The sequence below is a fragment of the Crotalus tigris genome, unplaced genomic scaffold (assembly GCF_016545835.1).
Source record: "Crotalus tigris isolate CLP2741 ecotype Arizona unplaced genomic scaffold, ASM1654583v1 scf7180000023606.2106662, whole genome shotgun sequence".
Taxonomy (NCBI): Eukaryota; Metazoa; Chordata; class Lepidosauria; order Squamata; family Viperidae; genus Crotalus; species Crotalus tigris.
In genome coordinates, this window is record NW_024100074.1 from 1509661 (window position 1) to 1532900 (window position 23240).

A 23240-nucleotide genomic window follows, 5' to 3' on the forward strand; every position below is an offset into this window, starting at 1 on the left:
TTGATAATTAATAAAACACCTGAGGTATTGTTCTAGAACAGAGTTTGTTCATTCTGTCCCCCCATTTGTTTGAGCATGATGACTAGATGACAGTCCTTCATTAGAACCCAGAAAATCCAGAAAGGCTTTTCAGAACTTAGAAGTGAATTGGACACCCCATCTGATATCATACGTCATGGGGCCCCAGGTAGTCGATAGATATGCTGCACAAACAATTTAGCCAAACTTTTTGCAGTTGGGATCTTCTGACACAGGATAAAATGGGCCTGTTTGGAGAACAAATCAGTAACGACCAAATGTCAGTGTTACCCGCACTTTTTGGGAGCTCCACAATAAAGTCCATAGAAATCTCTCTCCAGGGTGCTGAAGGGCTCATCACCACCTGTAGGAGCCCTGGCGTTTTCCCTTGCTTTGGCTTAGCCACTGCATAGGTATGGCAACTAGCGACATAACTTTCAACGTCCTTTTTTAAGGAAGGGCATCAAAATTGTCTTTTAAGTAAGTGGAGAGTTTTCACAACCCAAAGTGACCCGCTAACTTTGAGTCATGGCACATCTGCTTGATCTTTAGTCTCTGGTTCACAGACCCAGGCTGGATCGTCTTGCACTGTACAGAGGTTTTTATGGGCTTCAAACCACTCATTGTTCTCTAGTGCCTTTTTGAACTACCCAACCACTTTGTTATCAGTTGGCAGAGAGCTCTTAGTCTGTGCTCTCATAGTGACCGGGGCCGTCAATTGGTGTGGGGAAAATAGAGGCTTAACCGGTTCTGACTTCATACTGTTGTATTGCGTCATTCTCGACAAAGCATCTGCTAGAACAGTGGTGGCGAACCTATGGCATGGGTGCCAGAGGCGGCACTCAGAGCCCTTTCTGTGGGCACACGTGCTGTCACCCCAGTCCTAGGCCTTCAGCTGGGTTTTATAAAACCTTTTTGCTTTAGGCCTCCACTACCGTGTGCAAAAAAAAAAAAGGTTCAATCAGTCAATTTCAACTTCTCATGGGAAAAAAAGAGATCTTGCAAAGTTGGAATTGATTGATTGAACTTTTTAGTCCCACCCAGTCTGCTGTTACCACTGCAGCCACGCCCACCCAATGGGCCACACCTACCCAATGGGCCATACCCAGCCTATGGACCACACCCACTCGGCACTCGACAATGCATAAGTGGGTTTTGGGTTGCAGTTTGGGCACTCAGTCTCTAAAAGGTTCGCCATCACTGTGCTAAAAATCCCCCCCCCCCGGCAAATAGTGGATGGAGAAGTTAAATCGGTGGAAGTGCTGGGCCCAGTGGGCCTGTTTCAGAGACAGCTTCCTAGGGGTTTTTAGTGCTTCAAGATTCTTATGATCAGTCCAGACCTGCAAAGCGATTTTACTCCCTTCTAAAAAATGCCTCCAAGTTAGGAGGGCCCATCGCACCGAATAAGCTTCCTTCTCCCAAGCAGCCCACTGCTCTTCAGTCTCAATTAATTTTTTGGATGTGTAAGTGCAGGGCTGCAACTGATCCTCTTGGTTCTTCGGAAGCAGTACTACGCCTACGGCTACATTACTAGCATCAGCTTGAATCACAAATGGTTTTTCTGGGTCCGGGTGCTTCAGCACCGGCTCTGCGGAAAAAAGTCTCTTTAAGTTTTTCGAATGCGGCTTGACATTCTGCAGTCCATTTTAATGGCTGGCTGGGCTTCAGTTTATTTTCTCTCTTAGTTTTCAATATATTTGTAATGGGGAGCACAATCTGTGCAAATGAGGGGATAAATTGTCTGTAAAAGTTGGCAAATCCCAGAAAACCTTGTAACTATTTCCTGGTGCAGGGAGGGGCCTAATCCAGGACAGCCCACACCTTCTCTGGCTCCATCTCTACCCCATCATGTGAAATGCGGTAGCCCAAATAGTCAATTCTGTCCTTAGGAAATTCACACTTTGAGAGTTTGGCATATAGTTTGGCAGAGCGGTGTTTCTTTAAGACCACTCTAACCAATTTCACATACTCTGCCTTGGTCTCAGTGTATATTAAAATAGCGTCCAAGTACACCAAAACCCCATGGTTTTCATGGAGAACTTCATTAATCAATTACATGAACACCGCTGGTGCCCCCTGTAGTCCAAAAGGGAGCACCCTGAACTGGAAATACCCCAGGGGGCAGTTGAAAGCAGTTTTCCATTCATCCCCTTCCTTGATTCTGATATGATAGTAAGCCTCCTGCAGATGTAACTTTGACAGGTGAGCCAGCATGTCTCTCATGAAGGGCAAAGGATACACATTCTCCATTGGCATTGCATTCAAACATTTATAATCAACTCATAGGTGAAGAGACCCACCCTTTTTTTCCTGAAATAGAACTGGGGCTGCCATCTGGGGTCTGGCCAGTTGAATAAAACTGCGGGCTAAGTTTTTGCTGATAAACATTCGTAGCTCATCTAGCTCCCTGGGGGTCATAAAATGTAACTTTGGTTTTGATAGCTTAGCCCCTGGAATGATCTCAATTGCACAGTCTGTAAGTCAGTGAGGGGGAAGCTCATCTAACCTCTTCTCACTGGCCAGATCATGGTATTCTCTTGGAATGCTCTGCAGCTCTTGCTCACTCAGCACTGACGCCAACTCTTGCTTTGATCCCTTCACTTTACAATCACGCACGCCCTGGGGAGGGATTCTCTTCTTCGGGAACTTTAATCACCCCTCTCTCCAATTGATTAGGGGGTTCCACTTCTTTAACCAGGTCAGTCCCAAAACCAGAAGCCATTCCATGCTAGGAGCCATGATGAAGGGTAAAGTCTCTGAGTGGCCTCCTATGATTAGTCCTAGGGGCTAGGTGGTAAAGCTAGCCTCCTGCTACTGACCCATCGAGCTGGCAAAAAGCAATTGGGTCTCTGAGTCTCCTTAGGGCAGGGGTCGGCAACCTTAAACACTCAAAGAGCCCTTTGGACCTGTTTCCCACAGAAAAGAAAACACTGGGAGCCACAAAACCCTTTTGACATCTAAAATGAAGATAACACTACATATATCATTTTTTACCTTTATGCTATGTATAAAAAAACTATAGTGTGTTGCATTTATGAAATCAATGAACTGCTACAAAGAAAACAAATTTTTATTTCTGCATACAACAAAAACATTTTGAACTCCAAAAAAAAGATGCTGGGTCAAATAAAATACTCAATGTCTATTTGAGTCCTCCTCGTATTTATGAAATAAAAAGCCGGTGCAAACTATAAAAACTACAAAGAAAAAAATAGAAAAGAAAAAAATTGTGGGGAAAAAAAAGAAAAGGACAGGAGAAAGAGGAAAAAAACCCGTTTCTCCTTCATCCCAACAGGTAAAAACAATTTTAGTAGCTTATCTACCATCTTTAAATACAGCATAATTATCCCCATACCTCATCTCTTAATTAAAAAAAACATCAAAATGTTTCATTAAACGTTCTTTACTAAAAGTCCAGTAAGTATAACCACATATATTCATATTCTCTCTCCCTCTCTCTCTCCCTCCCTCTCCATCCCCCCTCTCCCTCCCTCTCCCTCCCTTCCCCTCCCTCCCTCCCTCCCTCCCTCCCTTTCTCTCTCCCTCCCTCCCTGCCCATTCATTAATCCGGTCTGAGTGCCTGCACGTGCCCACACGCACGCACACACATACACAAGTTTTTCTGTCTTGTTCTCACAGGGATCGAGAGGAGGAGGAACCAGCCCGAACAGAATGGGACAAATGGATACTGCTGCCTTAAGATGCCCCCTGCATCTCAGGCACCCCAACACGGCTGACACACTGGTTTGGTGTGGTGTATTTGATTTGCTCTCCACTGGCACTCCTCTCCTGCCCTTGGTCTGCCAGTCCTCTTCCCCACTCAGTGTGTGTGTGTGTGTGTGTGAGTGTGTGTGTGTGTGTGTGTGTGTGTGTGTGTGCGTGAGAGAGAGAGAGAGAGAGAGACAGAGGCACTTGCGCTTCCCTTCTCTCCCTCCCTCCCTCCCTCCCTCCTCCTCCCTCTCCCTCCCTTTCCCTCCCTCCCTCTCCCTCCCTTTCCCTCTCTCCCTCTCTCTCTCTCTCTCTCTTCAACCATGATCCCCCCTCCCCAGCCAGCCAGCCACCATCACCAATCTTCTCCTCACCTGGCCAGCCAGCCTCAAGCTCTTCTCCTCTTCCTTGTCCTCTGCACTCAATCGGCTGCTAGTGGATTGGGTGGCTCTGCTCTGTCCGAATTGAAGAAAGCAGAGGCGCAGCAGAAAGCAGCTTTCTTCAACTCAGACAGAGCAGAGCCACCCAAGCCACTAGCAGCTGATTGAGTGAGAGGAGGAGGAGGAGAAGAGCATGAGGCTGGCTGGCCAGGTGAGAAGATCGGCAATGGTGGCTGGCTGGCTGGGGACAAGGGATCATGGCCGCTTGGGGGGCTCTGCAAAGCCTCATGTCAGTGGCATTGGCAGCTCCCCCCACTCAGCCCATTTCCCCAGCTCTGTATAAGCTTGGCAGAAACCCCCCACTGCACCCCCGATCAGACCCACGTGGCACCTTCTTTCCAGATACACCACCACAGTCCTCCGTCTCATCTCTTCTTCTGCCACCATGTGCAGTCCCACTTCTTTTTTTTGTGGGACTGCAAATGGTGGAGGAGGACTGGGAGCCGCAGTAGGAGGATGAAAGAGCTGCATGCGGCTCCAGAGCCCCGGGTTCCCGACCCGTGCCTTAGGGGCACTCCCAGTTTCCTGACTAGGTTTGGGCTTATTAGGCATTAGGTGCTCCCTGAGTCCAACTATGCTGTGAGGGCATTTTCCTGCCTGTGCCTGAAACTGATAGTTCTATGGGCATGGTTATGGGGTCGATTGGCCCACTTACCAAGGAATCGTCATCATAGTCACTCTCCGACGTCCCTGACTTGTCGCCTGGTAGGGTCAGGAGTTCAGGGGAGCTCCACAACCTCGGTGGTTTTTAGGGCTGTGTCTTTCGAGCGTTGAGCAGGCTTGCTCGGCTTTCTCCCAGAGTGGTGATCCATTTTCTTGGCTGGAGCTTTGCTGCGGCATTCTATAGCACGATGGCATTCCTTGCCACACTTGAAGCAGGTGGTTGTTTGCGGCTGGTTTGGGGAGAGTTTACTTGCTTCTCCCCTTCTTCTTTTGGGTTGTCTTCATTTTTCTGATTTCACGGTGTGGTATTGGTTCCGGGTCTGATCAATTTCCACCTCTTTGACCAGGACGCACCATTCATACAAGCATGCATTGTACAGATCGTCATTTAATCCGTCTTGGAAATAGCTTGTCAGGATGTCTTCGGGCCAGTTGAGGTGGCATGCTATGTCACGGAACTCCTCCACATACTTGGCCACTGGTCGATGCCCTTGTCTTACCATTTTTATGTGGTCTCAGGCTTTCTGGTCTGCCAAGCGATCTTCAAACTGGAGCCTCAGTGCTATCATGAATCAGATAAAGTTCCAGAGCTCAGGAGCACTGCAGTTGTGTAGGGTCACCATCCACCTGGCTGCAGCCCCTTCTAGGGCTAGGGTGATGACTCTAATCTTGGCTGCATCATTGGGCAGGGTCCTCCCATACACTTGCATGTATGTGAGAATGTGAGCCAGGAATAACCCAACTGTTGGGGATCCCCATCAAACTTCATTCCCAGCGGAATCAGTTTCGGCTCATTCGCGGGAGTCTTATCTCTGGGCTGTCATGGGTCTGGGCTCTCCAGGGGGACTGCTTGCTGCTGAATCGTCAGGGTAGCTTCCACCATCTCCGTTGATCCCTTTGCCTCCCCTGTCATCTCGATAATTGTGATTTCTCCTCGGTGCTCAACTTCCCCAGTCAGTTCTTCCTTCTTTTTTGAGTACCCCAAGGATTTAGCCTTTAGGTCCTCAAAAGCTTCCACCATGTACTGCATGGCTTACTTTAGGATCCTCTCCATCTGGTCCGACTACTTGTCCATCTCTTCATCATCAGAAAGCAGCTTCATCTTTTTTTTCCCCGAGTCTTTTTTCAGCCTCTCTGGATGAAGGCTACCTTTTGGGCTCTTTCTTCCCAGTCCTTTCTTCCCAACACCAAGTGACCATCTCGGTTTCGTGGAGTCTTCCAAGGCAGTGGCTTCCTCCAGCCAACCTGAGGTGCCTTCTTGGGGACAGGCCTGGGTAGCCAACTCACTCCAATCCTGGGTCCTGGTTTCTTCATTCTTGCTGCCATTTAGAGACATGTCATGCACGGCCCCCCATGGTAGGGCACATGCCTGTCCAGATTGGGCACTATTGCAGACTTTGCTTTATGCAAGGACCTGCTTCAACTAGATCTCTAAAGGAAGCAGAACTCTTGAAATAGGCATTGTTTCAAAAGGAACTTTTATTGGGAGTTAGTGATAGCAGGAAGGCAAAACAAGGTCTGAAGATTTTGTGTGCAAAAGGTTACATCAAAAAGCTCATTCAGGTCTCCTCCACCCATTGTCCAACCGTCCACTTGAAATCCAGCCAATCCATAGGTACTAGGTTGTTTTGAGAACCTAGTGCAGACATGTCAAACACAAGGCCCGGGGGCTGGATGCGGCCCGCGAAGTGGTTTCATGTGGCCTGCGAAACCATCCTGGAAACAGGGAACGACCTCCACTGCCTTGGCCCTGGCCCAGGCCGGCCGGGAGCCAATGTACAATTTTGTGGTGGCCATTTATGCTGAAACGCATTCAGTCTTAGCTCCACAAGGCCGTCTGGAAACAGCGAGGAACCAGCCCCTGCTGTGTCGGCCCCACCCCCTGGGTGCATGCTGGGAAGGTGTCACCCTTGTGAGGAATGAAGAAATGGACCATGCCTTGGCGCTTGCCCTGGTCCTACCCCCTTCTGCCAGAGACCCTCAGATCTGCCCCACTCCTGCCCAGGCCCCCACAGGCATCCTTGATGCGAATGATGTAGAGCTGGCCACACCCACCCAGTAGGCCACATCTACTCCCTCCACGCCCACCCAGTCGGCTGCACCCCCCGCCCCCCCAGGGCAACTGCAGTGCTGATACGGCCCTCAATGAAATTGAGTTTGACATCCCTGACCTAATGCTTTAGTGCCCTTTTCAAGGTCTCTCTCAGTTTTGTTTCCCAACGGTCCCAGGCTCCATCGTCTGGAGATAAGACACATGTTTTCAAGCCACATTCCTTTCACACAGAGGGAGGGCAAAACAGAGCAAGGCAAATACATTCCTCCAACCAATCAGCCCCCCTCCCAACAGAATGGCAGGCCCCGAAAAAGAATACGTAAATATAAACAATAAACTGAAGGCAAATCTATTTGAGGGGTCCTGACATATACCTGTGAAGTAAAACATGCACACTGTGTTATAGAAAACCTTTGGCATATGAAAGCCTAGAAACCTGTTATTTTTGAAGGGAAAGCATACTCCTTATATCCAATATGAATGCTTGAAAAGGGAAACATATTTTTTTGTACAATGGGTGGGGGCAGCGGGGCAATAGTAAAAAATGACATCACGTGTGCTACAATGGTATCATGTAAATCAGGGGTGGGTTTTGTGTTGCTTTAAATATGGTTCTAAACATATTTTATTGGCAATGTATTCTAATAAAATTAATTGAATCTGATTTTGAATTAAACAAATTAGCTACTTCACAAATAGAATAAAGTTATGTGCCAAATAACCTAAGGTAGGAAGGCTGTAAATCAAGAGTAGACAATTATATGCCCTCAATATGTTTGAATTACAACTTCTAGCTCCATAATTGTGCTTTCAAGGGCTGAAGAAAATTAAAATCCAGCACATCTGGGTGCAAAATGTTGATTATCCAAACTGTAGACATGAATTTGGACATTGCTGTCTACTTGTCCAGTCATAGGGAAGATTGTGCTGCAAATATTAATAGTATGCAGAAGATTACATGTCTGAAACATTGCCTCAGATGTGAGACAGTTATTTTGGGCATATCGAAAATGGTCCAACACTGTTCAGACCAAATGTTCTCAACAAGCAACAAGCCAGTTTGAGTTCAAAACACCTGTTTTGAAACAGCTACCTCAAGCTCAGAAAGGTCAGACCTCCTGCTAAGCTAGGAACAATTTCTTTTGTTTATTTCAGATTTGAAATATTTTATGCATCTCTAATATTGCCTATTCCTAGCTGTCAATTAAATGGCATCCTTTTTTTAAAAAAATGGCTTCTAATTTCCCAGGTTTTCTTTGACATTGTTCTTTGATCTAAGAAACTATGTTCCTCTTTTCCATTTGACAGGCATATAATGACTTTGGAGATATAATTAAAGAGACTTTGAGCCGGACAAGGCACAACAACAAAATTCAAAGTGCAAGAACACTGATCCTCTGCTTACAGCAGGTGAGAATATTCCTCTGGACAGTATGCTTTCTGTGAGAACAATTCAAAAACATTGTTTTGGCAGTGAACTTTAGAAAATATGTTGCACTTAGATCTATTCCTGGTGGTCTACAAAGGAAAGAGTTTCACTTGCAGAAGGTAGCCGGTTTCATGATAGCTTACTGCAATCTTTTTTTTATTAAAAGGAGGATTTTTTAAAAAAAAGACAATGACTTCTTCCCCTGCACTCATTATAGCTACCAGGTCATGGAAGTCTGCTATATGCACTTCTGGATCCCATTCTTTTAATCACTTGATTCAGTGATTATCAAATCTTGTAGTCATGCTATTTTAAAATATTGTTGGGAAGTCCTGGTAAGAGATAGAGAGGATTGATGAAGAGTTCCTCCCTTGGAATGAGACAATGGAGAGATGAGTAAGAGAACTTCTTTAGCTCTCTAACTGTACATAGAATTGCAGAGGGTTGAGTGTTTCTGGGTCAAAAAGACAAGTTTCTCACATAAATTGGAGAAATAATTAATTTGTATTTAGAGAATTGCAGAAGTGTGTGAGTTGTGGTTTATGACAGTACAATTCAGATAGTCCTTGACATACACCCCGCGGTCGGTCACATGACCACATTTGTGGTGCTTAGCAGGAATGAATGTGACCAAGAACTGATGTGAGCTGTGGTTTAAGCCTGTCGTAAGAACAGCAAAGCCTCAGTTCTTCACACGTATAGTGTCTACAGATTCGCAGCTGCCAGATCTGTTCAGTGTTACCTGGACCTTTGGGGGAAAGATGGATGTGATATAGTGCCTGTCAGCACACCAAGTACATTTGATAATTTCTTTGTAGATAATGTCACTCCGATTTGCTCTGAGTTAGAAATCAATTTGTAGAGTCCTCAAATAAGGTCTTGTGTGATTATCTAGGATTCTTCTGATTTTATAGAACTCAAAGAAGTGGATAGAACTTTCTGGTTTGAACTGATTACTTCACATCTTTCCTGGCTCTTCAGGTCTTACAGGAAACAGATATCTATGCCAGGCTGAGTTCACATTCAGTCATGGGGTTGAAATAGAATTAGATGCTCTGGTTGAACACAAACATTGATGGTGAATTACCCTTCTTGTTTTTGTTAGATCTTTTGTCAGTATTTGATACTTTTAATAATGGATAACAAAAGTTGGGATCTGGGGCTCTATTTTACATGGATTCAATTCTTCTATCTGAATGGGTAACTTTAATCAGTAATTATGTACTTGAGTTTGCAGTCACTCTGTAGTGGGAAGCATAAGGTTTGATATTCTCTTTGACATTACCTTCTTATGTTCAGGAAGATTATGAAAAACCTTTCTTTTTCAACAAATGCTTTGGTCTTTTTGATTGGGATCTTTTCCTTGTACTTCCTCAAGAAATCATATGCTGACTTTTGTGGATATATCTATGAATGTTAGACATAATAGATAGAAAGTTCCTTCTTATTTTGCTCTGGTTGACTTATCCATCTGGATGTCAGCAATATTCTTACTTGGAGCTTGAAAGTAGCAGTGAAGATGCCTTGGAGAAACTATTTAGAACCTGGGAAACAAGGAAAGCATTAGAAAGGAATTCAGACTGATTCCTCTGTGACTTCTTGGGATTGTAAGAGGGAAGAAAAGAAAAATGCAGTTAGGCTTGCAAAATTTTATTACAGTAGCCTATCTCAATAAAGCGTAGTTCTAATCAACTTGGGGTCTGTTTCCTGATCAATTTTATAAGGGACCCACTCTCTTAAAAGAGGCAGAGAATCTTACCCTTGTTCATAGAGATGGTATTCAACCTTCAGGGAACCCCATTGTCTCTGTAGCACTTTGCTGTAACTTTATTGTAACACCGACAGGTGATTTACAAATAACTAACCTGCAAATGCCATGATGCAATTAACACAGCATTTAGGACAAAGTTTATTTCAGTTAGTATAACAACATACAACCCAACTGATGTTTTTGCAGTGTTGTGGAGGTTTGCCAGAGAAGTTTTGGAAGAGACCAGGATCAGTTCCTGATTTTTGCATTTTGGAATGAATTGTTTTATGTGAATCAGCCTGCAGAATTTCCTACAGATTGCATCAACATGAATTTATGCTGGTTAGGTGAAATGGGACAGCCATTATTGATAGAAATAATGAATACAGAATTACAGAATAATACAGAAGAATTACCAGAATTTTATGCAAGGATTAGATTTTCTTTAGTGGTTTTTGCAAGGAGGAAATGGGAAGCCATGAGATGTGGAAGGCCAAACAATATCAACATTGTGTGATGTGTGTGCCTATATGTTTTCTATTATTTACTAGGGATGGGGGTTAGAACAATTTAGGTCTGATTGACCAATTTCAAGAAGGACTCGCTAATGAGTTGAAATATGAATTTGAGACAAAGAACCTCAGATAATTTGGAGGGCACAGATACAATCTTGAGTGTTAATATTAGGCTGATTGGAAGAGTTGAGAGATTGAAGAAATGGCAAGGGAGGGATTTTCAGCCTCTTCATCCCTAGTCCTCCTCCCAATGGTCTCTTCAGAATCCTGCACTAGAGAAATGTGAATGAAGGGATTCAAAGAGAATATACAGTAATGAGTCTTCCATTTGACTGAGATAACTGATTGGCACATAGGTATAGTAAATATAGAGAGCAGAATTCATAGAAACAAAGGAAAACATGTATGTATGTATGAAGACTATTCGTCAATGGTGTCTTATTTTGCTATTTCATATCACAAACTAAGATTAAATAAACAAAATAAATGGAAAAATGCTCTTTCAAGAAAAACTTATAGGGCAAATATTTTGGGAGAAAAGATGATAGCTGGTTGTTCTCTCTCTAATGAGAGAAATTTATGATCTCACAGGCTACAAAACTACTGAGATGACTGCTAGCAACATACTTTCCAAACAAGTTGCACTAAAGGTATTGCTTTAGTTAGACAGTTATCCTATTTAACTGCTCAGAACTAGCTGTGTGAAGCTAATATCTAGGGCAGCCTCCAGGCTTCAAAACATCTCTCTTCAGATGGCCAATATATGACTTCACTGGATTTCACACATGTTATCAAAATGAACTTAAGTTTCATAAGTTATCCCCTGAAATGTGAAATAAGGGGAGGCTCAGCATTCAGTAAGTTGTAAGTTCTGTTCACATACTCAGCAGTCTGTGTTTACATATTGCTTAGGCAATTGATCCAGTTTGGACTGACCTTGAAATAGTGCAGATTAAAATATGATAAACCACCTAACCAATCTTCATGGGGAAACAGAATATGCCTTCTCTTTTGTGTTGTGATATATAGATGGACTGATCTTAGCTGTATAGGTATTTTTTAATTAGGAATTTTTTAATTAACACTGCACAGTACAATAAAATATATAAAGCATAAAAATATAGCAAACCAATAGAAAAGTCTTCCTTATTTGCTTTAATTTGTGTTTCCGTAAAGTTTTTGAATTAAATATAAAAATAGTTTAGTCTTTGATATGCCTGATCGCTACTGAAAAGAAATTTTATTATTATGGGGCACTCCAAGAACTACCTCTGTACATTGTCTTTTCAATATAAGAGTAGATTAATATTTAGGCTCATACAGGGCTCATTTTTGGTAGACACACTTGGTAGTTGTCATATGCTGGTCTAAATCCATAATGAAATCTACCTATATTGGCAATTGTATTTCCTTACAGCATAGATTTTTCTTTATGTTTTTATGAACACATGATTGAACACAGGTGATCCTCGCTTAATTGTTCAGTTACCCTTTGTTCAGTTACCATTTGAACTTAAAACAGTGGTGTAGCACTTATGACTAGTTGTTGAAATTCCAGCCATTGCAGAGCCTCTGCAATCACATGATTACCACCCAGACACTTGGCAACTGGCCCGTATTTCTAACTGTTGCAGTGTGCTATGGTCACATGATCACAATTTGTGACCTTCCCTGCTGGTTTCCCACAAGTAAAGTCAATGGAGAAGTTGGCAGGAAGTCAAAAACTTAGATCACATATATCTAACAGATTAAAACAATAAAGGGGTATATCAATATAAATTTATCAAATAAGCAGTAACTATTTTAGACAAGTATTTAATTAAAGTATTAATTAAATAATAAAATGAACTATTTTCAACTAATACAATTTGTAGTGAAAAAGTGGCTGCAAGAGTGCCTAATTATTTTTCAATGTCTCATCCCATCCTGGGCATATGTTTGCATGCTAAAGATGGATTTGCAACTCCAGATTTAACTTGCTACAGATTCCACTTCCAAAGCAAAATTTAGAAAATAACAATTTTATCAATTATGTTTTATTTATATATGCTATTCTGTCCTCCACTTTTTAAGGGCATGAATTAAAATTTAATCTGCAATAATGTATGCTGTAATGCAATACAGTAAATAAAAACAGAACATTGTCAAGATTAAAAGAAATATATACTAGTTTTTAAATGAACAATTAAATATTTATCAAGAATATTTATAATCAGCTGTGCATAACTTGAGACAAATGATTGCTCTCTCTGGTACTTATGAGAGAGAATATTTTGTGCTCATTACAAAAACCAGAACCCTTGTTTTAAATGGGAACAAATTTTCTTTGCAGCAAATATTTCAATATATCATGCTAATGATATCTTGTTCTCTTGTTCTCTTCCCTAAACTTCCTGCTCTTGATTTTCCTCTGTGCCATTCACATTCTTGTTCAGCTTGGTGGGATTCTTAAAATATATAATTGGATTATTGTATAAATTGGTATATGCTTGCATCCTGAGCAAGGAATCTGCTGGTTCTATGCCAGGTATGTCCTCTTGGGGACTGTTTTATTGCCTATAAACTTTAAACCAATGTCTATGATCTGCAGCTGTTTCAGGAGCACATTGAAAGCCAAGGTGATGGCAGCAATATCAGCAATAGCTTGGATTCCTCTTCCATCTCTTTCAACAATATTAAAGAGCTTGCCCGGCGTTTTTCTTTGACATTTGGATGGGACCAGATGAAAAGTCGAGAATCTGTAGCTAGGATACACAAGTATGTGCCAATTACATGTTGCCCCCTTAGTCTTCTGTTTGAAGGATGTCCATCTTGTAAATATCCTTTCTGTTATCCATTTCTTCCTTACTCCTGTTGAAAGGGAAGGTATTGAATTCGCCTTCCAAGGGGCAGCTGGAATGGAAGGGAAGTGCTTACCTCCTAACTTAAATTTTCTCGTCATCCTCAGCGAATTCTCCAATAAGCTTCTAAAGCCTGATAAAAGACTTGTGTAAGTGTTATTTTTGATTTTATATAAAAAAATCAGTGGTGATTGATTGAACACAATCATAGAAAGTTGCACAGAGGTCTCAGAAAAATATATATAATATTCAACAGTTTTGCCCCTGAAATGCTGATGTATTTATATGACATTTTATATTTACAATTTTGTGAAAGTTCAGCCATTTAAACATATCTAAATTATTTAATTTTAGAAATCCAGTCATTGTCAAGAATGATGCATTTGCTCTTGTACTATGTGTTTTGTCTAGTGGTCTAGCCAGTTTGGTCACTAGGCTAGAAAGCAGAAGACCATGAGTTTAAGTTCTGCCTTAGCCATGAAAGCCATCTGGGTGACTTTGGGCCAGTCACTTCTGTCAACCCAACCCACTCACAAGGTTGTTGTTGGAGGAAAATAGGAGTGTTTGATATGTTTGTTGCCTTGAGTTATTTGGAAAAAATAATAAAGGCAAGACATAAATAATAAATTAATGTATGTGCTGAAAAATTAGTGTAGTTGTGTTTTAGTTTTAATTGATTTTAGTTTTATTTAAACTGTTCATACGTACATTTGTGTTTACACTGAACAATTAAGTTTTCCATTGTTTTAGTCTGACCTTTTGGTAACTCTGAAAATTGTAGATCAATGGAGATGAACATGTTTCAATAATTACTGTATATTTATATGTATTTATACATGCAGAGGAGCATGTGTTGATGAGCAAGTCAGGAAAATTGACAATGTATTTAATGTCTAGGTTAGACTATATAATTAAGCAATTAAATATAATTTGGAACCAGCCACAATACAGTAAGTTTTCTTATTAATTTATATACCGCTTTGTTTAAAAAACGCATAATGTTTACAGGGAGAAAAAGCACACACCTTAAAAACAGTGCTATTAAAATTCAGGACAGTTAAATGTCTACAGAGATTCTCAGTCATCCAGGTCATGGTTGTCCCAAAGGTGCTTTTCCAAAGGCAACTGGATTTCCTTGGTTTTTTCCTTGAAAACGTTTTGCTTCTCATCCAAGAAGCTTCTTCAGTGCTAAGTGAATGGTAGGGATTCACTGAAGAAATTTCTTGGATGAGAAGCAAGGTTGGAGATTTCAAAGATCCTGGAGCACTGGGGAAGTACCAATGATCTGTTGCCACATTTTGGATGAGAAGCGAGGTTGGAGGTTATCACATTTGTAATATCATGAGTATTTGCACCTTTTCTGAAAGAATGTTAATTAAAATAGGGAAAAAAGTAATTTAATGGTTTTCTCCCCAATCTTCACATTCAGATATAGTTATTTGCTAAGATATGTACCCGAAACAGCACTTTGTAAAGAAGATACCTGGTACTCACTGGCTTGGTACAGAACTTCTTTGTTGGTTAATGATGATGATGAGAATTCTGCTGTCAGTAGCTCACAAGAGTGGCCAACTGTTAACATTACTAGGACATCTTTTAAAAGGAAATTATCTGAAGGTATGACATTTCTAAACTATGTATAAAAAGCTTGCATCTGTATCATAGGATTGATGACATGTCAACATTTTTGATATACACTTCAAGTAGGATGAATTTAAGCCTCAATAATATCTGTATATTGCTACTTCAATGTTCAGTGGGATACATGGCTGAGTGCTGCTAAAGTGTGAAAGATGAAATTGTGTGTTTTAGGATCCTGGTCTAAAATCAGTCACACAGACAGAACAAACAGGACTTCTGAGACTCATTATCCATTCTGCCTGCCTTCCTTGAGACTAAGAAACAGGAAGAGGCTAAAATCTCATGATAGTTATCACCAAGAATATTCCATCCCATTGAGTCCTGCAATTCCAAAGAAAAAACATAGGTAAGAAGAAGAGTTGTTGGATTAACTTTGATAAACAGGATGGCCATCAAATTTAGTTCATGAGATGCAGTTAGAAGTTGCAGTGTTTTTTTTCTTCAAAATATGTCCAAGATTTTGTGATGATTTAAACATTATTTGATATTGGGGGCTAATTGAATCTGTGATTTAATCTGACTGTGATTTAAACATTATTTGATATTGGGGGTTAATTGAAACTTAATATCCACAGGCCACAGTCCAAAACATTGTTTAATGTTTTATATAATTCCATCATGGTTTTCAAATTTATGACAACCACTACAATCTTCCTGTCTTTTTGCTGAATAGAAAGCCATTTTTTAAACTTACAAAGCAGGTTTGATATAAGAAATTTTTCCATTCAAAAAAGTTCTATTTAGAAACATTTAAATACATTAGGTTTTTTTTAATTATTTTAAAAGGAGTGGAGCTTTGCCGAGTGTATGGACAAAAAAGATATGACATTTAAATGGAGTCTTTGTTGAAGAACATTCAGTGCTGTCATATTCTAAATCAGATTATTGATCCATTTACCTTAATGTTGTCTAGGACAACGGCAACAGCTTTCAGATTTTCGACAGAAACGAACTTTTTTTGAAAAAGAAACTGACAATGCTAGGGATGAAATTTGGGTCTTACATTAATTTAACTATTGTATTAATCGATTCCTAAATTATTATGATTAAATATTGATTTCTCAGAATTATTATTGTAAAATTAACAAGAACCAAGCAAAGTCGTGATTTCACTTGAAAGACAAGAAACAAATTTTTCTTTTTCTCATTTTAGTACCCAGGCTCCAGTCAAGGAAGAGGATTCAACAGAGGCTCCACCTGAAGATGCTGAAGTTGATGTTGTTGGTGCTGAGCAGGTAAGAATGAGTTTCATGAATGAAGGCGAAAATACGTGTCCCAGGGGGATGTTGCAGGATACAGTCTGGGTTGGTCACCGAGACCTCGGAGGTTTTGGTCTTCTGAGCTTTTGGACTCTTGCTTGGGCCCCCACTCTTGGGGAGCTTCTCTCTGGCCTCCAAAAGCTCAGAAGGCAAACTCTCCGGTCCTGGTGACCAACCCAGACTGGATTCTGCAAGAGTGATTCTATAGCTTTAAATTATTTTTTTCTTTCACTAATAGAAATAATATATCAATTAATCCCCTTGAAGTAATTTGCTTTAGTAATTCTTTTGTTTTACCTAAGTTCATTTCCATGATCCCTGTAATAGAATCTTGCCAGATATTAGCACATGAGTGTAAAGGGATGTATTAGATGGCTTGGAATTATCTGGATTAACAGCTTCCTATTATCTTGATCCCACCCTCTCTGACACTGGAAATAGTAGAAGGGAAATGAAAAAAAAACCCGGCCATTGCTGATACATCTTACTATCTGTCATTCTTCTGCCCTAGCTGAGCATGGCTTGGGGTTTGGTGCCTTTCCTATGGCAGAGCATCCTTATTTTCTTATTTACAGACTAATATGTTACCTTGGAAATTTTCATAACAAAAAAGTAAATCTCTGGAACTGTATCTTTTCTCAACAAGGGACTTTTTTTTAGTAAGAGGTAAAATGGACTGAATCTAGAGAATTTTAGTCAAAAGAAAATGTAGATTAAATGTGCTATTTGGATCTCATGTAATCTAGTGAGTGCAGATTAATAATTAAAATTGTTTTATAAAATAGGAGAGGTTATACATTCCAGAACACTATCTTATCTACAAGGAATTATAGTAATTGTAAGAGGCTATTGGGGAGCATAATTTAAGAAATTTGTCTGTTAAAACATTATCTTTGTCACTAATTGTCTTAATTTTATATTGTTTAGAATACCTAAAAGAAGAAGACTGCTGGAAATGTCTCTACTTTTTAATGTAAATAAAAATAAAAGCCAATCTTTTGGGGTTTTGAACTATTTTTGCCAGAACTTTTTGGATGCTTGATTGGTAGAACCCAACATGGTCTGGTAAATTTATATAAAATAGAAGCTTCTTCAGCCAATATTTTCTGATATTTTCACTCACAATTTTTTTAAGCACACTTGACTTTCTGTCTGAAATGTGGTTCTTGACTCTGTAGATTGGAAAAGTCTATCAAGAAGCTGCAGCTCAGTATTTTATGACAAAATGGAAAAGAGGAAACTTTAAATAAGGTAGACAACCTGTTTTCAAGAGAGCAGGCCAGGGGATTCAAAGAGCAAAAATATAGAAATTAATGTAAATCAGAAAAAAATACACAAACTTTGCCTCTTGTGTGCTGCCTTAGGTATCACAACAAAATGTTCACTCTGCTACCATAATGTTTATCATCACTGTTTTTTAAAAGAAGGCATCCATTTCTCATTTTTATATTCAGCTGTTTGTAAAATAAACTGAATGATTTGTTCAGCCTGTCTGTATTTCTAAAGCAAGTCATTTTTTCTTATAGTGGGAAAAAATGAAAAAGATAACAGTATTATGGCACTAGGAAACAAATGTCATGGCTATCGCAGTAACCTTTCCCAAGTGGGTGAATTGCAATATAGGATGCAAGTATAATTTACATGGGTAGCATTAGTGATAAAACAATCTGCATATTTGTTGCTTAATCTATATTCCAGACTACAACAGTCCTAAATATATTGACTATTTTATGACAACACCTTGTTTATAAGTCATGTGATGCTATTGAGAAAAACATCCTAAAAAGCTATCTTACACCAAGGCAGAGAGTTTGCCCATCTAAAATACTATGCTCTGCGTGTTTCTCATCCTAGAAGCTTTGGCATATGTGAATTTCAACCCACAGTATTGCTAATGCTGAGAATTCTGGGAGTTGAACTTCTGGACATCTGGGAAGTTACCAAGATTGAGAAACACTGTTCTCTGTTGTGATCAACAGTTTCTCAGTATTTCAGATTAAATCCTTTCCCAGGTGTGCCTGAACTGGCCAACTAGCAAAACAGATGTTCTACCACTTAGCTCCAACTTTTTTTGGGGGGGGGGGACAAATTAGTGTTCTGTCAAGAAGTTATGTTTTGAATAATGAGAATGAGAGGAAATGAGTTTGGAATTTACCTTGTTGCTCAAGTATATTTTTTTTCATTAGCTAACATTGTGACTTTTCATTATTTACAATTCATATTGCACCAACACTCTTGGGACCTGCATTCCTGGAGCTAGAGAGCCTGTCTCTGTTTGCACATTTGACATGAATGAATGAATGAATAAATGAATGAATAAGCCAGTAGCATCAAAATATATCTATCACTTATTTGATACTAGATTTGCTGTACTGGCTGCTCCATCGAGATAGATAGACCTAGACCTGAAAAACTGCAAATTTTACTGTTTTCCTTTTTTAGTTGATAAGATTGGGATCCAAGCAATATGTTTTTTCACATGTAGCCAAAACTCTGTTCAAATCCTAAAACAATGTTTGATATTGATCACGGTCCATATGAAGGAAAAGAAATTGGTAATTACAGGCAGAGATGCTACTGTCAAAAAACATACCATATTTTAAGACTTATTTTTCAGGAAAAGGCAGGCTATAAATCTGTTATAAAAATTATTTCCTGGTTTTCCCTCAGCTTTGTAATGCCATTTTACAGCTCACCTTAAGTTCTACATAGTTGTATGCAGAATTCAAAATCATCACAAGAAAACTTAACAATTCAAAAGGAATACTGTAACACCAAAACTTGTTCTGAAAGAAAAGTGTCATACATAGAAAAAAATCTTTCAGCCATCCTAATGTTGTGTATAGAGACTGCAAGTCTTCATTAAATTGCACTAATATTGTCATTATATTCAACTATAAAAAGGTGGTTTGTAGTTACACAGCTGAATTATCTGTGCTATAGCTTTATCAGAATCATATTTGAATTTGTGAAAATGGATAGTTTAGCTTTGTTTGAGGAGTATGGGATTACTGGGAGCTATAATCCCCAATTCTGGAAGGCAAACTGAAGTCACTCTGCTGTAGATCACAAAGTATGAAAAATGTGTACAGCTATTAATTAGATTATTCAAAGTTGCTATTTTAAAAAAATGATTCTGAGATTCAAACCAGAAGTTACTTTCAGTAACATCTGTGATGATCGGATACATAAAAAAATAAATAAATGCTGAGTTATACGTATGAAAAAACTTTATTTGAAAATACGAACATGATATTTTAAATATTTAACAGATCTGCACAGCAAACAAGATAGATTGTTGTTTATTGGGAAAACCTAACAGCAAGGATTTGCTTTACCATATTTCATTTCTTGTGTGAACATAAGAATAATTAAGGCACTACAAACGTTATGCTTTTTTAAAAACTAGAATAGCAACATCTATCTTGCCCTGTAAGCAGTCTCTCACCTCATATAGGCAAATAAAGCATCAGACTGTTCAGCTACTTTGACACTGTTGGTAACAATATTCATGGAATGTGTCATTAGCCAACCACTGAAGAAACACACTAAATGCCCATACAAGGTTAGTGCACATCACAGATCAAGTAAAACTTACAATTGATTCCCTTGACATGGAATATAATATCCACAACTGTTAACTGAACAATAAAAGCCAGTTTTTAAATTGGAGTCAGTAGAACAAAATGAATGCTAAAGGGTAGAAAATTACAGCCTGTTTTCAGGCAGGATATTTGCTACATGTACCAGTGTGTATCTAGCTTATCCAGTGATGCTTTACTTGACTTCTGAACTGCGATCTCCATTCACAATCATGACACTTTTCTCCTTGAATCTTGACAAAGTTAGTTTTAGCTTGGAGACTGCAAGAGCAAGGATTTCCATTATTATAGTGATCAATAAAAAGTTTAGTATTTTGTATAAAAACAAGCCAGTAAATTTACTTTACACAAGATACACTAATCCCTTAAAGGAAGAGTATCTACAAATAATTTAACTATTTTTCCTAGGCAACAATCCATTGAATAAATACATAAAAAGTGTCATTCCATACAAATGTAACCATTTAGATATTTTGAAAGTATTAATTTTGCAGCACAAGAAACTCTATTTTACTCTTTTCTGGAGACAGAATTCTACACAGATTTAGCAGACCTGCTGCAGAAACAATCTTTACACTTCTACAAATATAGTTTATTCAAAATCATCTTCATAGTCATAATCATCCAAGTCAACATCTGCCAAATGGGAAGGCATATCAAACAAAGGTCTTTTTTCCATTTGATATTTTAATATGTTGGTCTTTTGATGTTCATCAGGAATCAGCTCAGCTTCATAACTAAAATGAAAAAGAAATGGGAACAGATTCAGACTGCAGATAGTTCTCGACTTACAGGCAAAATTGGGACCAAAATTTCCATTACAAGTCACTGTAATTGTAAATAGAATGGAACCTTATTTTACAATAATCTGATAGCAGTCATTAAATGTATCATTCTGGTTGTTTAGCAAATTATGTGGTTGTTAAGCGAATCCAGTTTCCCCAGTGGATTGCTTTTTTTTTTGCCACAAATAGGCAAAAAACTCCCAAATTGCAACGTGACCAAAGGATGCTGCAACTAGGCATAAATGCTAGATGGTCGCCAGGTGACCAAACTCTGATCATATGACCATGGGGGAGGGTATATACAGCAGTCATAAGTGCTATATAGGTCGTAAGTTTTTTCCAAGGTTGTCATAACTTTAAACCATTGTTAAATGAATGGTTGTCAAGGACTACCTGTATACATATTCATAAAAGTAACTTGTTTATTACATCATATTCCATAATCTGAAAAACAGGAAATGGGTAAATCTTACTGTGCACTATTACTTAAAAGAATTTTAAAGACAATATACATTAGGACTACATGCAGCTTTGGATTCAAATGGAGAAATGTGTGTCGGAGTATGCAGTGTGTATGTTTAATATTTTTTTTGACAGCTGCTTAAACCAAATGATTTTTCCCAGGGTTGAACTGCAGTTGTGGAGGACAGCTGTGAGAGCCCATCAAAAGAGATAGCTGCTTTAAAGAGTTGCTAATGGGGGTTACATGACTGCCCTTGCATGCTTTGAAGCATCTTTCCCTCTTTAAATAGCAACTATTGCACAGTCCTAATATCCATGTTTATGCTACAGTGGGGCCACTTGTTCCTTGGGGAAAATAAATATAGATAGGAATGCACTTTACTTTGGAAGTGTATGTCCACTTATTCAGAAGTAGGCCGCACTATTCAGTGGGTTTCTGCCCTCTCTCAGTTAAATCCACTTTCTATTTCTAGAATTAATCCTAGATGAAAGCGAGTATGTGACATCAGGTAGCAACATATCCCTATTCATTCTATGTGTCCACTATTTGTGGGTAAAAAATTGTCTATTTTGTGCACTTCCTGAAGGCAACTGGTTATCATCTGTTGGACTAAAAGTAATAAAATAAGTCTGCTGACAGAATTGCTTCTGTCCGTGAAAGAGGAGAAGGAGATGAAGCATCCCTCCTCCTATGTATCTTGAGAATTGTTCCTGGAGCCTGTAACACAGAAAAGGCAGGAGGTTGAGAGCCTTTGATCTAGCCAGTTCCCACAACACTGGATTTCTCTAACAATCTTTTCTGTCAGGATAGTTTGTCAAATTATTTAATAATAATGATTTTTAATAATTTTTTTTACCTTGGAAGGCTTAAAGTTAATAACACTACATTGTTAAAAAAATCAAGTTAAAATATATGACCTGTCAAAATATTTAGGCATGGCTTTTAAAGAACCTTCAGACATACATATTTTTCTCATAAATTAAGACTGTAGTCCTTCCTGGAGAAAGAATTTCATAACATAGATTAGCTACCAAGCAATCTATCTGCCTGTATGGATATCCAACTCCCAAGTAAGTCAGTGTCATTATAAAAACATTGAGTGATATTAGGGTGTATTTGCACCATCCTACTGCCTCAAATGTATCCTAGAGCAGTTGAAGGTATTTTCAGTGGGGTTTTTTTGTTCAAGGAAGAGAACACAAGATCCTTAAACATGTATTTAAATAATCTTTTGTTATAATAAAATCAGTCTCTTTCCACAAAATACAACACCAACATTAAGTAACTGTGCCTATACTGGAATAGCAATGAGGCTTTAAATAAAAAGGCCAGTTTGGCATTTCTTTATGAAACAAACGCTGCTACTTATGTCTCCATCTCAGCCTTAGCAAAATTAGCTAATTGCTTGTGCGATCAAAATCCCACGAGGAGGAGGACAGCTGATGATTTTCCCCAGCTAGATTAATCTCCATGAGACGTGGCTCAAACGGGCTCTTGTGTTAAAAAGATATAAGTGAATGCAGTAACAGCTATTAAAATGGCACAAGCAAACCAACTCCAGCAAAATTCATCTCCATTCACTTCTACCGTTAATTAACTCTAGACTATAGTAGAAATAATTGACAATATTATTTTATAAAAGTATAATTAGCATTTTGTTTGGCAGTAAGGCATTTTAATAGAAAATACCAGAACCAATAAATGATGACGACTCAGAAAAATATTGTGTTACTGCATTCAAGATACCACTTCCTTAGTTCTAAAGGCATTGAATCGTTTAACTTTTGTTTAACTTAGTAAACTCTTTGGTGATGATAGAGAAATGGTGTCTAGCACTGATATTACCTAGTTTGGCAATGAGATGTCTACAAGAAAACAATCAAGCTCAGAGAGCACCAAGGATTCTAACAATAATCATATAAACGCTACTTACCAATCATTCCACTGGTCGCTGGCTGCTTCTTCAGCAACTAGAACATCATACTCCTCAGCAGCATATTTTTCCCAATTAGACATGTCTTGATTTTCATTTTCAGTCCCCTAAAATATTATCATAAGGCATTTAATACTAAAT

At 39.2% G+C, this 23240-nt stretch overlaps 2 protein-coding genes across 12 annotated transcripts in view; one reads left to right on the forward strand and one right to left on the reverse strand.

The window, feature by feature from the left end:
- Window positions 1–17805, forward strand: part of LOC120297226 (cohesin subunit SA-2-like) — a 125024-nt gene extending 107219 nt beyond the window's left edge. For 7 of the 8 annotated variants that reach the window (XM_039319604.1, XM_039319607.1, XM_039319608.1 and 4 more), the window contains 7 exons: window positions 8191–8292; window positions 13167–13333; window positions 13437–13565; window positions 14846–15033; window positions 15229–15403; window positions 16211–16292; window positions 17244–17805. In XM_039319604.1, the coding sequence (XP_039175538.1) occupies window positions 8191–8292; window positions 13167–13333; window positions 13437–13565; window positions 14846–15033; window positions 15229–15403; window positions 16211–16292; window positions 17244–17252 (852 nt within the window). In that variant the 3' untranslated portion in view covers window positions 17253–17805. Of the gene's footprint in view, window positions 1–3657; window positions 3768–8190; window positions 8293–13166; window positions 13334–13436; window positions 13566–14845; window positions 15034–15228; window positions 15404–16210; window positions 16293–17243 lie in introns of those variants that run through there. The other variant, XR_005553736.1, reaches the window with a different exon arrangement.
- Window positions 17806–19528: 1723 nt separating this feature from the next.
- The window catches only part of PPP2R3B (protein phosphatase 2 regulatory subunit B''beta), a 99326-nt gene continuing 95614 nt past the window's right edge, over window positions 19529–23240 (reverse strand). For all 4 annotated transcript variants that reach the window (XM_039319612.1, XM_039319613.1, XM_039319614.1 and 1 more), the window contains 2 exons: window positions 23100–23206; window positions 19529–20655 (listed from right to left, as the gene is read on the reverse strand). In XM_039319612.1, coding sequence (XP_039175546.1) covers window positions 20511–20655; window positions 23100–23206 — 252 coding nt within the window. In that variant the 3' untranslated portion in view covers window positions 19529–20510. The remainder of the gene's footprint in view (window positions 20656–23099; window positions 23207–23240) is intronic.